Source organism: Macrobrachium nipponense, chromosome 11 (genome assembly GCF_015104395.2).
Source record: "Macrobrachium nipponense isolate FS-2020 chromosome 11, ASM1510439v2, whole genome shotgun sequence".
Lineage (NCBI taxonomy): Eukaryota > Metazoa > Arthropoda > Malacostraca > Decapoda > Palaemonidae > Macrobrachium > Macrobrachium nipponense.
The window spans coordinates 13,671,160-13,687,296 of record NC_061087.1 but is presented as its reverse complement, the minus strand read 5'-3'; the positions used below and the strand labels follow the sequence as shown (position 1 = coordinate 13,687,296).

At 35.4% G+C, this 16,137-nt stretch overlaps 1 protein-coding gene across 3 annotated transcripts in view; it reads right to left on the bottom strand.

Annotated features, from left to right (window-relative positions):
- Nucleotides 1-1,157: 1,157 nt before the first annotated feature.
- LOC135225932 (protein O-mannosyltransferase 1-like) overlaps nucleotides 1,158-16,137 on the bottom strand; it is a 70,887-nt gene continuing 55,907 nt past the window's right edge. For 2 of the 3 annotated variants that reach the window (XM_064265483.1, XM_064265575.1), the window contains exons 2-14: nucleotides 10,291-10,586; nucleotides 9,534-9,658; nucleotides 8,946-9,122; nucleotides 8,143-8,317; nucleotides 6,858-7,107; nucleotides 6,414-6,634; nucleotides 6,030-6,162; nucleotides 5,671-5,781; nucleotides 5,225-5,378; nucleotides 4,518-4,735; nucleotides 4,089-4,247; nucleotides 3,286-3,381; nucleotides 1,158-1,926 (exon numbers count right to left, since the gene is read on the bottom strand). In XM_064265483.1, the coding sequence (XP_064121553.1) occupies nucleotides 1,696-1,926; nucleotides 3,286-3,381; nucleotides 4,089-4,247; nucleotides 4,518-4,735; nucleotides 5,225-5,378; nucleotides 5,671-5,781; nucleotides 6,030-6,162; nucleotides 6,414-6,634; nucleotides 6,858-7,107; nucleotides 8,143-8,317; nucleotides 8,946-9,122; nucleotides 9,534-9,658; nucleotides 10,291-10,586 (2,346 nt within the window). In that variant the 3' untranslated portion in view covers nucleotides 1,158-1,695. Of the gene's footprint in view, nucleotides 1,927-3,285; nucleotides 3,382-4,088; nucleotides 4,248-4,517; nucleotides 4,736-5,224; nucleotides 5,379-5,670; nucleotides 5,782-6,029; nucleotides 6,163-6,413; nucleotides 6,635-6,857; nucleotides 7,108-8,142; nucleotides 8,318-8,945; nucleotides 9,123-9,533; nucleotides 9,659-10,290; nucleotides 10,587-14,335; nucleotides 14,505-16,137 lie in introns of those variants that run through there. The other variant, XM_064265533.1, reaches the window with a different exon arrangement.

Sequence of the window (16,137 nt, the reverse complement as noted above, 5' to 3'; positions counted from 1 at the left end):
AAATTCTAATATCAAGTCTTAAATGATGAATTGGTGGTAGGTTTGCTCCCGTTTCATCATCAATGGTTCTACAAGCCTCAAAGTATTTGCTGCGCTGTTTCTTCTGTATTGATGGCTCGCATATTGACTCTTTGGATAGTATTCGCAGCTTCAATTTTCGCTTAAGATGGCGCATGGGTGTGATTATGAAGAGTACCAATAACTTCCCTTCGTTGAATATGAACTTTTACCTTAGCTTTGCAACTGGCTTTGTTTCTTCTTTCTTCACACTCAAAAGGCACAACACCATTTGCCAAGTCTTTCTGCTTAACATATATATATATCCATCAAGCACTAGTCTGTCTTTTCCTCTAGAACTTCTGATAAATTCCATGTTGCTTAGGGGATCTTGGTCGTTTCACTAAATGTCAAGAAAAGAAATACATGCCAAGAACATAAATAAAGAAATTCTTCTTGAAACCAATTAAGAAAATTTTAGTTTATAAACAATTTCAGAAACTATTTAATTGTATACTTAAAAGTAATTTAGAGAGCAAAGACAGTTTAAGGTAAAATGTTTTTGTATACAATGAGAGTAACGTCACTACTAAGTCATTCTAGTCTGTTAACCATTGTTAACCATTAAGGGGGCGGTGGAGGTAATTGTCCTAGGGGGTAATTATTGTCCTCGGGGGGTAATTGTCAACAGGGGGGTAATTGTCCAAGGGGGTAATTATCCTAGACCCTTGCAAAACATACTCAATACCATCTACACTGTTGCATAATACTTAAGATTACAAATTTAATTTCCAGTGACATGTTACTAATACAACAGCCAAGTTTACTGCATACAGGTTTCCTTGGAAAACAATCATATTAGGTAAAGAGAAAGCAGTTACAGAAATGACAGGAGTGGTCAGAGGACCTGAAGAGTAATTTTCTAGAATAGCTATTAAGATTGACGGTACAGCAAAGATTAAGTAGTATATTGGAATGAGGATGTGTTTGTGACAATCAGGAAAAAAAAAGTTGGGTATAAAATAATGTTACTTCTCAACGGCAAAGTGAAGATCTAAATACTTACGATGACAATATAGGTGAAATGGAACTACACAGCCGAATATATATTACCATTTTAATAAGACACTTTGAAAAGGATAAACAAAAGTCAATGCAAATAACTGTATAGAAAAGTTTTATTACTGAAAGTAACAACAGTACAAAAATAGAAATTAAGTATAAAGAATAACACTGATCCCAACACCCTACATTGCAGTATTAAGTTTTACATTCATGCTAATATCACATAATCAGGTAAAATGTACAATTCTTCTTCACTTCACTGTCACACACAGTTTAGCTATCACTGCCACTTACAAGTCTCTCGTAAAAAATTTAATAATTCATTGCTCAGTTTATGTATATTTTATAAGTTTTTAGTTCTTGAGATTCTTTTTAATTTTTTTATATTGTTGAAACACGTGGAAGACAAAAATATAAAATTCTATCATTGACCAAAAATCCATGGAGCTTACATTGTCAAAGTATTCTAACAATTGATGCAAACTTTTTAATTAAAAATGCACAACTGCCAATCACACATTTTATATAATTTCAAAGTATGCAACATACATACAAAAATAGTTCTGCATAATACTATGCAAGTACAGCACAACAATATATAAATACGACATCTTATCCTAAATTATAATATCACTATTTGTGTATAATGAGATCCCAAGTATCCCTCCAAGCCAAACTCAGTACTTGATCTGCAGTAAGGTCAACAGTGCCATATGTCACAGGAGAGAAGACCCAAAAGACATAGAGAATTGAAGCCATCCATATCCCTACAGCACCAATGTAAAGTTTGGCCAACCTAGGAGCCTTCAAGTAGTCTGCAATAAGGTAATGACCATGTTCCACCACTGCAGCTAGAAGGCACAACTGAAAAGTATAAAAAAATTATTTATAGATCTTACTTTAACACATTTTAAAATACCAGATTGAAAATAAAAATATAAAAATATAAAACCACTTCAAGAATGGACTTTCTAAAAGTTCCCTTGCATACTTTATATCCAGAGAAAACAATTTAGTAAAATTTAAAAAGACTATCAAGGAATTTAACAATTTCAGAGGAAACCAGACTGATCTGAGCACCTTGTCCATCTTCAGTAGTCTTACATGAAATTAATGATTCTGCCTAACTCTTTGAAGATGCAATGGCCAAAACTAAAAAGGTATTGTTGACTAGAATTGATTTTAAAAGAATCAGGACACAATCTTGGAATGTAGGAATAATAGGAGAGTGAAGGGAAGATAGATATGGGCATCCGATTACTGAAGAGAAGGGAAGATTTACATTTCAGGAGACAGACCAATATGACAAAGGGAAGATAAGTACAAATCAGCAGAAGAGAAACAGAACATGGATGAACAGATGAAAAAAGAATGAGAGAGAAACATATTTCAGGACTTAAAACCACTTAAAAAATACTGCAGTTGCAAGTTAGAACAAGACAGAAGAATCTTAGCAAAGTGAGATAAAATAGGTAAGCTGATATACTGAGGGAAGTTATACACCACCACACTAACCTTCCTGATTTTTAAATGGTCTTTGAAATCAATACAGATCCTGGCCAAGACTGGCACATGTGGCACATACCTACAGCATTGATTTCTCCTACACTAGAGTAAATTGTGTGATTATTTATTTCACCTAAAGATAAGCATTTTACATCAGCTGCCATTGACACACAAATTTCTTCAACTGGGCAAGCTGTCGTAAGAAAATACTGTTGATATTTCAAGAAACAAAACATACATCATCTTATTTTTTCAACCCTCAGCAGTGATGTAACATGAATGATAGTGACTGGAATTGGAATATATGACTTAGGCATAAAGCCAAGCACTGGGACCCACAGGGTCGGTCATTCAGCGCTGAATGATGGTGGTGATACGTAAGCATCTGGCATTCCATACAAAAATATAACCACAAAAAGCAAACAAGGAAGGAAACGTAAAGCAGAAAGAAAGAAATGGCACAAAGATTTTACAGAAAGTGGTGCAGATGGTAATAACATGAGGTACAAGTAAGAGATGTGGGAGTCTTTCCCATATAGTGGCATGAAATTGTTTCTGTTTCATTGAACACTTGCATGTATCTGATTACAGACTCGAAAGTGAAGCATAATTTTATATACGGCAATAGTTTGGTTATTGTATGAACGCATTATATTACTAACATGATCCAATCAAGAATGAATGGCAAAATGTCAATGCTGATCAAAGAAAACTTACCTTAAACATATACGCAGGCATATAATGATGGAGGAACAAAGTTCTGTCAACAAGGAAGTAGGGAAAGTAATGGATTGCATAACCAATACCAAGTACCTGGAAAAGTGAAAAATATTAAGCATATGTTAATCCACTGTGAGAACTCAATAGGCAGCTATTCTACTGAAAAGTATGATGGATGTATTTTCATGTTTGATATAATTTCCTAAATTAACTAATGGTACCCAAGTAATTTACCATAAGTAATGAGACAGAAAGTGAAGATCTCTCAAAATATAACACTATTCTATACCATTCTTTTGATGGATGTACTAATGACCCATGCTATAATACAAAACACACACTTTATTTGATGGACCAACATAACTACCCTATAACCTCAAGTAACTTTCTACACGAACAACAATTTACTACCCTTTCGTAATTTTGTCCTACCTTGTGTTATCTAAAAACTTGTTCAATTCAAAGGTGATTAAATGAATATTATTTCTAAATTTAACTTTTCATATTCTATTCAAATAAAAACACTGATACAAGTTGAACTATACACCTTTCAATCAAGAGTCTAAAATACTGTATCATTATCTTAAGACCCTATACACCTAATATTTACTCATTAAGACCCTATCCATAACTAATATTTACTCAAAGTTTAAATATTTACTCAAAGTTTAACTAAGTTAAATTACAAAAAAACCATATTGTATTTATGTAACCTTGCAGTGCCTAACCTTTACATAAGCATAAAACCTATGAAACAGGAAAAATAAAATTACTACACTGGAAAAAATCCGAAATCTTACCTCTCCAAATGTGCAAAATTTATTCCATACGTCATCTGGCAAGTCATAGCATGCTCTCTGTCTTCTCAACAAATACAACACAAAAAGACCAAGGTAAGCAACCAACCCTACCGTGCCCGATAGCCAAGTTACTACATTACCGAGGAAGTGAATTTGTGCCTGTAAAAAAAAAAGAATTCTATATAAAAATGTATGACAGACTGTCTGACTTACTGAATCTCTAAACTTGAGGAAAAAAAAAAAAAAAAAAAAATCATGAGAACTGCAACAGAATACTCCTTGCAGTAATCAAATTATGTACAAACAATTTCATTACCCCTAAGCCAAGGCTTTTAGGTTATAACTGCTTCAAGGGAACAACTTTTCAAGTATGTGAATATTACTCGAATGATATTATAAATTAGTATATACATGTCATACATTACTTACATTGCTGTTAGAAGAAATCCAGTAGGCAACACCACGTTTAAGCAGCAACCAATCTAAAGGTTCAGAGGCATACATGTGACCAGCTACATTTTCTTGGTTATTGAACAGCATCTTATACTGGAGTTCATAAAACTTGTTCCAGAAAGTCAAATTTTTGCGTTCCATGGGTATCATTTCAGTTCGAATTAGGTCCTTCTCCCTCTCTTTCTTGTCATCAACTGTTCAGGAAAATCATTTTTGTTAAAAAAGCACCAAATAGGACCTCATCACTAAAATCTGAATTTAATTCTTTTGAACCTTTTTGTACTTCATTTTTTCAAAAGTACCCTTGTTAATGTTCATTTCATCATATTTCAGTTGACATAAAAAATATTCAAATATATGAGTGGATAGTGCGACTATGAATACGTATTTAGAAATATAATTACTAAGCTTGGTGCCCCTCAACTATTAGATGAATATTTATCCTAATGAAAGAAAACCACTAAAAATACAAAAAAACTAAGAATATAAAACATTAATTAAAACACCTCTAAAACACCACAGGCTTACCCAACTGCCATATAATATTCAAGGCCATAGGTTAGAATATTTGGACACCTTATCAAATTAACCATGTTCCAACACTCACATAGGTAACTACTAAAGGGAATTTCAACATAATAAAACAAGTAAAGACCAAAAATTTAGTACTGTAGGCTACTTACTGCGAGTATAGCGGTGCTCCTCTACATTCCAAATAGTGTCTTCTTGATCAACTACTTTATCTGTAACAATCTCATGCTGCCTGAAACCCCAGTCTGGAAGTTGCCTTCCAGAGAATTTAAGAGCCTGGCTTGAATTCAGATGGATCAAGCGAATCTGTGGAAGAACTGCTTTTTGAACAATCACTGCCAATAACTTGAATTACAAACTGCCAATAACTAAAAAGGATATTTTCATGAAATCTTTACTGCACTATAAATATACAATCAGATTACTATGATAAAAACATGATCAAGTTTCCATTTTTCCAATGCAACAGTTTTGCAAAGTATTAATTCAATGTTTTATACTAGTCAAAATAGACATACAAATCAGTTCTTTACTCCTTCAGATGTTCAGTATTTCTATTGTTATAAGTGGGCCAGATTTATAGGACAATTTGTCTTACCTGACTCTCAACAGCATGCCAATAACCATCAGTTGCATCTGGATTTAGGATGTCTACACGCCATAGGGACTGAGCTGGCATGGACACATTATAATCAATATAAGCAGCAACCTATAAATAGAAAAGAATCTGAAGGATTATACATGTCCTGAAAGTCAAACAAAAATTCTTTATCATACAGTAATTACAAGAGTAACAAGATTTCAACAATATACTACTGTACTGTTAAAACTCATATATGAAGATTTGCCAACATTTATTGCATCAGTAAAGATAAAAATATTCTATATTCCCTTAAATTTCTTTATGTATTTATTTTAAGCATCAAAACATTTATCCACCCTTTATTTGGTACCTACCTCTTGATTGTGAGGAGACATGGCAGCTGCTACATCATGAGCATTCAGTATACGAGATGTCAAGCCATGTACAATTTCAATGATGTCACCATTCTTGATGGGCTCATGAGGCTCGCTCACTACTAGTTCCTCTCTGTTAATGAAAGCAAATAACACCAGTCTGCACTCTGCACTGACAACTTTCACAATATAGCATTCTCAAGTTTTGCAAAATAAATTACATTCTGTAAAACAAATCCATCAAAATGAAATTAATCACGCAGAAAACCCTCATATATGTGACAAACAATTAATATAGTACTAAAATACTAGAGAATGAAATAAATTTACAAATTACTATCATATAATTTTACTACATATAACTAAATAGAACAGAATACCTACATTTCTGGTTTCTTAACAATCCACCAATTGTTTACATCCTTGTAACTGTAGCAAGTTACTTGCTGCTGATGAGAGGATCCTCGGCCATCAGGGTATTTGACAGGGTAAACAGCATCATGGGAATGAAGCCAGCAAGTTCGCCCATGAGTATGTCGTAGAGTGATCTGAGATCCATGAAGCACCTTCACTGGTTGATTGGCAACAATAGCAGCTAATCCACCCTGAGGAACAAAATACATTCTAAACGTTAAGCACAGTACTGTACTATAATGTATTCATTCAAACTGAAATTAAAATCCATAACAAGAATAGAAGTATGCATTACAGCTGAAAACCCAGTATTCCATATTTTAATTATAAAGATAATTAGGACTTTTTTCAATAAGCAACTAACATAAAAAAAGTAAGTGTTTTTCAACTTTTTATCGAAATCCAAGCACTCACCTCAAGACTTGCTTGGAAAGCAGAGGTCATAATATTATCATTAGGTCCTGCCTTGTAGAGCATATTCAGATGAATACAGAAACAGGTAACATACAAAGACATTGGAATGGTGATGAAAATGAATGCTCTAGTGAGGAAGTGACCCAAAAGCTGACGATCTGAAACGAGACGATCTCCAACCATACCCCAAAAGTCTTTCGCCAGGATGCCCACTCCGAGGATGAAGGTAAAGATTCCAAAGTAGCGAACACTAAGGATAAATTAACGGTGTATTAAATTAATTTCATAATATATGTTATATACTAGTACAATCACTACATTCTCTATCAAAATATCTGTATATTAAAATCAAGCACCTGTTCCAAGGCTCCTCTACATGATAAATGGGAATTGGTAATAAAACATAAAACAACCTAATTAATAAAACTATTACAGGTACACAATATACAGCACATTATTTCTATCATTTAAAGCACTTTCTTGTAAACTTCGGAAATTTTATCTCATTTCCCTCGGCATTTCAATGTTTTAGACAGGATCTAGACTAAGGCCTTTCAAGATAAACTCCCTACTTAAAGTCTTATTTCTTAATAATAAAAGTTTTCGGTTTCTTTCTTGTGTGATTACTCCAACTATTCTGTAATCAAAATGGCTACATATGAACTTTTCCCTATTTGTAGTGACATCTTACAAGACTGTTTATTCTCCTACCACAATCTTCTTTTCATTCAAGATTACTTAGGTTCACTCTTAATATATTTAATGCTACTACAGTATTTGTTTCCTATAAAATGTGCAGATGCACTGGGCTTGAAAGTAAACAGCAACCGGTATCAGTCTGTAACTTCTGCTTCAACAATAATCTGGTTTTATTTTCCAGTGTTGAGTCAATACATCACTATAATATTAGATTTTGTCATTCCCATATAATTTGCATTAGTTACATACTTAAATCTTCCACATACATTTTCAAATCTCAACTTATAATCACAATTCATATATGGAGCTGGGTACATGAACAACATTGCTCACTTTCTTACATTCATTAAGGGTAAATTCTAGGTAGTTGGCCTTTATCAGATTTTTAATTGGTACCTACAACAGTACTTAAAAAAAAGTCTTACTTAGAATAGAAACATCATAAATCATGACCATAAGTTTACTTGAGCAAAAGAACTGCAGTAGAATTTTTTGGGATGAGATTTACTATTGGAACAGAGTAACTCCTGGGTACTTATGAAATCTATCCTGATAAAATAGATAGAAACAATGGGAAATGACTTACCAGAAAGCAGCACCTAAAGATGCAGCCCCCATGATCAGGCAACCAAACCAAGGCAGGCTATATGGTTGCTTATAAAAATGACGGAACTTCAAGATACACAGAAGACCAAACATCCCAAAGAACATAAGGATGCCTTCCATTAACATGAAGCGAGATTGCACAAGAATGGCATTATCTGAAAATATATTGACAATCAACATGAAGCAATAATGCACAAGAATGGCATTATCTGAAAATATATTGACAAACTTGGAAAAATCTTGACTTTTAACAAATGCATATTAGGTGATAGGTAATACAGCCTAAAAACTGGTAATAAGTTTCTTAAACACTTTATGTCCAAGAAATATGATCCCAGTGAAATTAATCTACCAATCAACTTCCCCAATATAAGTGAAATACATAAAATTCAGTCAAACTATTTACAGGCAGTCCCTCGGTTATGATGGGCGTTCCATTCTTGAGAAGAGTTGTAAGCCAAAAATCGTTGTTAGCCAGAACACCATGAAAAATCCTAAAACCTTACTTTTAATGCTTGGGGTGCATTAAAAACTATGTAAACTGCATTCGTATTGCATTTTTCATAAAAAAAACCTTCAAACATTGATTATTTTGCATTTTTGGTGTCATATTTCATCTGCCAGATGAGTGTTGTAGGCGTCGTAACCCTGGAAATAATTACTGATGAATATAATTAAAAAGCGCCTTAACCTCGGAACGTCGTAACCCGGGGACTGCCTTACACAGTATTAGAAAAGTATACCAGTAGAAACAAAGTGTCTCAGTACAACTTCTTTACTAACCAAATATCATCAAGAAAGTAGCAAGGGCACCAGCATAATGAGAGACGCCAAGCTCCAACATCACATTGTACACCGTAGGCATCAGGAGAGAACCAAAGAATGCTGGTACTAAACGCATGGCCGAAACTGGGACAGTCATATCATAAGGGCTACCAATGCGATCAAACTTGTAGTTACCTGTAAGGTATAGATTAGCTTTACAATATCAAAATGACATACTTCAGGACTGAAAGTGCCATAGTACTAATAATAGACTAAGCCTGATGATAATTAGTATGTTTCAGGTTGAACACAGGGTACATTAGCTAAAACTATATCATACATTTATTCTTAAAATGTTACAATCTTTTAATAGTAGAGCAACTAATGAAGCACAAAATAGCTACACACCAATGGAAAATTCTTCATGGCAAACTCCATTAATTGAATATAACTTGTTGACAACTAGTGATTCAAAAGAAAATTTGATGCACATGAAGAAATTTGTTCAATATATAGAAGCCAGAGAGAATATTTTAAAATTAGCCTATATGGAAGCTCAAAAAAAAAGATACTGCAAATGCAATAACCAGCATTTCAGGGACTCACCATCAAAACCAGCAAGATAAGCAGCAAGAGCAATCAACTGCTTGCCAAGAGGTGGCTGAGAATCGAAGAAGAAGGTATTCTGCATGTAGAGCCCTGCATATTTACCATAGTGAAGTTCATCAAACCTGAGGACATAAATAAAAAATAATCATTAATGAGCTCCAGCTACTATGGAAAGAACATGATATAAATATCATGTTCTTTCTTTTTGCCACAAAAAATAAGCTAATCAAAAGTATAACTGATGCCAGACTAAAGTTATTGAGACAGAAATCATGCACTAAAAAATGTCTAATATACGAAAAATATACAAAAAACACAGAGAACCTTTCATAACATATAACCTGACAGGAAGCTATAAAAAATAGCTAATTAAGCCACTAAAACCTTGGTTACTCTAATAAAGCTGCTGAAAATATATACTATCAACAGTTTTTTTTATTTTAAACTGTAATCCTGGGAGCTGGAGAAATACTCACCCTAAACATTAGATTTTATTGTTGCCTTTAAAAACAAACAAAGCGCTGTCGTTATCTTTAATCTTAAAAAGCTAGGGTAGTATAAGTTAATAAAAAAAAAGGTTATCACTATTATACACCATACAAACAATCTATTATATTAGGTTAAGCCTTAGCAATTTATATGATTAATGGAGACCAACCACAAAATCGAAATAAAAGCTCAAGCTTCAGTAAGGCAACAGTACTGTATGTAAGAAGCATGCAAATGTATTTAACAAAGAGTGTATTCCACTTACACAATGCCCTTTGGAGATTCTAATCTGAAAATCCTCGTCAGAAAAGACAAGGTGAATATCACGACAGACATTCCATCCAGATGCAGGTTGAGCTCTAGAGGAGAGTTGAGAGGTTGTTCTTTGGCACTGGTCTTGATTTTGGACTTTTTGGATGTTTGTGACTTCTGTTTGGCGTCTTTTCTGGTAGGCGTGCCAGGGACTTTTGTCGGGGTAGAGGCCGTGTCGGAGGAAGACTGAAGGGCGTCATCTGGAGAAGTCTCGGGTGGAGGCGTGTCTGGTGCAGATTCTCCATCGCCCTAAATAAGACAATAAATTAATTGACAAAAAATCTTAATAAACAAAATATAAAAACATCAATGCAAATTTAACCCTTACATAAACAGGATAAGACTTTGCATTTGTTCAAATGAAATGAAAGTAAGTTTATGTTACACAAGGAATGAAGCCTTTCCGGGAAAAGTTAAATGCACGAGGCTTCCAGTGCAATGACTGACTTCTATTATTACGACTATGTAGGGGCCCACCTTCCATTAGTGAGTCATTATTTTTACTATTATTGTGAAAGACTAACTACAATGAACAAATTTAATGGATACGGTTGAGTAAGCCCGACGATTTATCAGATGACTTGATACACTGCATTGACATGAAGTCTTACATGGATATGCATAACATTCTTTTCTATTATAGAGGCCATAACGTAACGACACATCTCTGATAACCAATAACAGCAAGATGAAGACAAGAGTTGATCCTTGCAGCAGATCCGGATGACAAAAGGATGCGCAACAACGTGACGGAAGATGCAAATGCAATCTCATTTTACATAATTCATCTAAAAGTGGATGTCCATGGGAGGCAAGAGATAAGTAACAACAATTACAGTAACAAGTGAGCATCTTGAAGGAATGCTAAAAGACAAAAGTAGTTTAAAGAACACGAAGCGTGGCCAACGCTGTGTGTGACGCAAATGCTCTTACACGGAAAGTGTGACTGCATGTTATGGAGTTCGGAACTTTATTCCGAATGAAGACGACATGGTGGCTGGGTTGAGGGAAGGCGACAGCCATCCTTAAATTGTTTTGCTCCATTGTTTGTTTTTTTCTTTAGCGATCTTAAAACCAAGGACTTTGCCACAGCCTTCGTGCTATGGGCTTCCACAGGTTACTTTTTGAACTGCCTTGCTTTGGGGTACACTCGCGTAAACTCTTCCGCAAACTCTTACTTTTTTTCCTTTCTTTTTCTATCACCGACCCAATTTTTTTATAATGTGTAGCCTATTCATTTATCCTCTGTATCAAAAACGTATAGCTACTGTCTTAATCTTTATTACTTATCCACTGACATTAAATATCCATAAATGTATATTTCTAACCGTCCCTTGTAGCTATTTGTTATTACTATGCTTGCTCAACACAAACGTATCTATAAATATATTACTAACGTCCTTTTCACTAGTTTTCATTACTTTGCTTGTTCCACACAAACAAACCGTTATTACGAATAACAGCACTATAGCCTTGGATGAATGACGGTGTTGAAACAACGAACGATGTCCGCAGATTACAGAAACAACCCCATGAGAACAATACTCAATCAGTCTCTCCAGGGAATCTCTATAATCTTGGCGTGTGACCGAAGTCAAGAAAACTCTAGTCTCTGAAACCTCGCGGCATGTTAAGCCGGTACGTATCCACCTTTGTCAAAATCCAGGGTAGACTCATGCTAAGTAAAGTAAACGGCCGCACGAAGATACAGTTTATTAATATAATTTGTCGCCCATATATTACAGAAGTGGGTGTATATAATGCAATACTTTAATCGCCGAAGGGGTAGTACTAAACACTGATTCCCAAGGAGCTTCCGCTGTTTAGTAGTAGTACGGTAGTACCTCGGAGTAGGTGACAAAGCCTAACGCTGACTCAGTGAGCATAACTAGCATTACAAGTACGTCTATTTTTATACTAGTCCTTAAAATGGCACGACAAAGAGGTCCTAATTATCCATATAATAATGTAAATAAAACGCACAGTTATGAAGTTTTCATTATTAAAAGGAAACCTTGGAAAATAGCATTCTGTCTGAAGCGCTGGAAATTTTTAAAAGTAGGAGAGGAATCTTCTGTAAAGTAATTAAACACTAAATTATGGTCTGCTGTAGAGGCAAGAGTCCGTGCCAATTCCAGCGTACGAGTATTCTCTAAGCCTCCAACATGATGAGAGGTTTGATTAAAAAAAAAAAAAAAAAAAAAAAAAAAAAAAAAAAAAAAAAAAAAAAAAGAAAATCGAAAAAACTTGACCAGCAACCCAAAGAGAAAGTTAGTTTTGAAAAGCATTACGAAGCCCACATTTCCATTTTTTCTTCTTCCCGACCAAACTGTCAAAAGTACTAACTGGACTTTTATAAAAATCTGTCCATCAAATAACCTGGATTGGCAAAAAGAACTCCCGTCACTTTTAAACGAAAACTAAATTGAAACCCATTTCGTCTTTGACGAAAAAAAGTCCTGAAAGGCATACTCTTTTTATTTTATTTTATTACTTTTTTTTACATGTGATAGGACCAAAAAAGTCATGACTAAGAAAACATTAGTATTCTAAATTATGGTCTACTGCTGTGATAGTAGTGCTCGTGTTCACGTAATACTGTACATGAATTGCTCAGTGTATCAATTCTACTGCTACCATGTGAACATCTCATATCTCAACTTTTAAACTTAATTCGTAAGACGCGTAGGTGTTGCCAGAATCTGCCTAAACGGGAAATACCGACAAAGTAACGGAAATTTAAAGAAAAAACGGAAGAACGAAGGACACTTGGAAATGTAGAAAGCGCTACGCAACAACAAAAACAAAAGCTGAATATCGTAGTTATATTGAAATCCTTTATTATTAAAATAGTTTAATGAAGGTGAAAATACAAAGCAAAAATCATTCCCCTGGAATCAATTATGTCTGGAATATGACTACGTCACCATATAGGTAATGTACCAGTGTGTGCTATCCCGGACACGGACACGTCGAGTTGACATTTTAATCAGTCTTGTTTCGTTTCCAGGAAGACTGGTGATATTCATTCAACAAATCTCTTATGGTTTCATTTCATATCTTAACATAAAAAAAAAACACAATGAAAGTGTAGAATCTGCGGCATAATTAAAACGAAAACGATTATCTGAGCATATAACATAAGTATTCTCTCTGGCGATGAGTTGCCAGCAACTAATAACTAAGCCAAATACTCCTCCTACCAAGGCCTCTCGCAAACCCGCATTCCTCCTGAGTAGACAGAGGAGAAAGTAGTCACACAGGGTTATTAAGAAAGGCGTTGATGGTGAAGATGAGCAGGAGAACGATCCTATGGCTGGATGATTCTTCTTCCATATTACGAACTGTGCATCTAAGAACAAAGATAGGCCTAATCAAGGTAACAGAAAAAAAGTTATTTCAAAGTTGTATCCCGTCTTACTAACGAAAACGTCGAAGGTAATAAAAAAGAAAACTATCATCAATAAAAGAAACAATAAATGTGTTCCAGTTCAAACGTCTTGGGTCCGTTTCCTGAAGGTATAGTGCTGTTGCTCACAGAAGCAAATTATGTGTATGGCGATATTAGTCAACCGTAATGGGCCACAGCCTAGGTGGAAAAGGGCATGGGGCTAGCAACCTCACCCTAACAGAGTTGCTGAACAAGGAGCTTTAACGCACATAGGAAATAACCAATTAGTTTTTATTAACAACAGCGTAAAACATTGTTACTTCGAACAAAGAAACAATAAATAAATGCTTTCTCAATTATAGTTTGAGCCCACAGTTATCTGCTCTCAACTTTCGCCACAGAGAGAGAGAGAGAAAGAGAGAGAGAGAGAGAGAGAGAGAGAGAGAGAGACTGGCTATTACACTGAACCTACTTCTTGGGCTGCTCCTGAAACTCTCTCGATAGCGTTTTTGCCATCTCACTGCACAAGCAATGGTCTTTCCCTCCCAATAAAAACAGAAAATTCAATATCTTTCGCCTCTCCACTCCCTTTGAATTCAAATCCTACCTTGTTTACGCCGAGCCGCTTTCCCATCGCTGCCACGCAAGATTTCGCGGAATATTCCAGGAAAGTCCCCAAGGATTCCAGAACCATGATCCAATAAAAGGGCAGCGCGATCCAAAGGATCCTGGAAGCGCCAGCCACCCACACCAAACCACACCACAACTGCTACAGCGCTAGACTAAAGAAAAGGTGTTTGTTTTCGGACGAAGGGGGAGAGGGGGAGGGAGGGATGGAGGGAAGGAAGGGAGGGAAAGGGAATGGGATGTGGGATCATCTTCAGCCGCTGGTTGACTCGTTCGTGCGTTTGTAGACAAACTGGCTGCTCCTTTCACCGGTGGCTCTTTGGCTGAGGTCACCGAATCGAAGGAGGAAGGGTTTGTCAAGGAGGGGGAAGGCATTATATTATGGTGGGGCGGCGGGTGAGGGGGTGAGGGAGTGGGGGCAAGGGTTGACTGCGGTCAAGCTACTGGTTTATTGTGCCTAACAGGAGGCAAGGATTATTTATTTCACTGTGGTGACACGATTGCTTTACTCACGAACTATGATAATTACTTTCGATCCTGGTTTTGTATTTCTAATATTAAGAATAACATTTACTTCAGCTGATGCTACTAATTATTGAGAAAATTAAATATTCAATACATATCTAAGTCTGGTGCATTCACATTCACATGATTTCAAAAGGCGCACTGTGCATGCTAACTGACTCGTACTTTCTTCACTGTCTATACTCACCACCACTGGCTGAAGATATTTTCCAAAACTGATCTGAACTTTCGTTTCGACGCGAATGCTTTTAAATGCTTGAGCTACTGCAGTAACATGGCGTCTTGTTGAATGTGTTAATATCACCGTCTGTTTCCCACCCTTGCAAGGGTTTGTCCATTAAATTCTTTCAAGTTAAGAGCTTTTGTAATTATAATTCTTAGCATTTGAACATTGCCATTGCAAGATCTATTTACTCAATAACTTATGCATTATTTCTGTTGTAGTAAAACTTTTACTCTCTCTGAAGTCTTTGGTAGGCATTTTATTAAGCAAAATCCGGGGTTAAATTAAAAAAAAAAAAAAAAGAAAAAAAAAAAAAGAATGACATATGAACAAACGTGAAAAAAACTACTGTTTTTAAAACTCTACAAGCACTGAAAAGTCAGTTCAACTTCATTTCTGTCCAGAGACAAACAAGCTTTTACCTTCTTCGTTGAAATTGGGCCAAGAAAACCTTCAAGGGAGGATTAATTAAATATTTTTTTACATTAGTAATCGGTAGACCTTCAAAACAATGAATCAGTTGGGAGCAAACAATATATTTATCTTTATTGCAAGATATGACGAGGGATCAGCGGTACAGCGAAAAACGAAGCTGTTTTTTATAGTTGTTGATGTTAAAACACAATAAACCGGGTCAAGTTTAATAGCATGGGGAACATTTTCTTATAGTCTACCTCATTTGGGATTAAGAAAAACCTCATTAACCCCTCGTGAACCGAAAGGGGGCGGGGGTTAGAATTACAAAAAAGCTAGGCCCGGGGTCCAGTGTCCAGACGGACCATAATAAACGTTTGGGGCAGGTATCTGCAATATGTATGAACTCAAGATTTGTTAAACCTTTCATCCATGTTGTCCAGGTACTTAAAAAATGCCTTTATTGGTCAAACAAAATACCTCTACGTTCACTGACCATACATCAGTAATTAGAAAGCATAACACAAGTCATACTTGTGCATAAAGGCACCGTTAACAAAGAATTCGACTTTTACTCCATCCAGATGTGATGTACAGATCAGAAGTGATGCGCAATCATC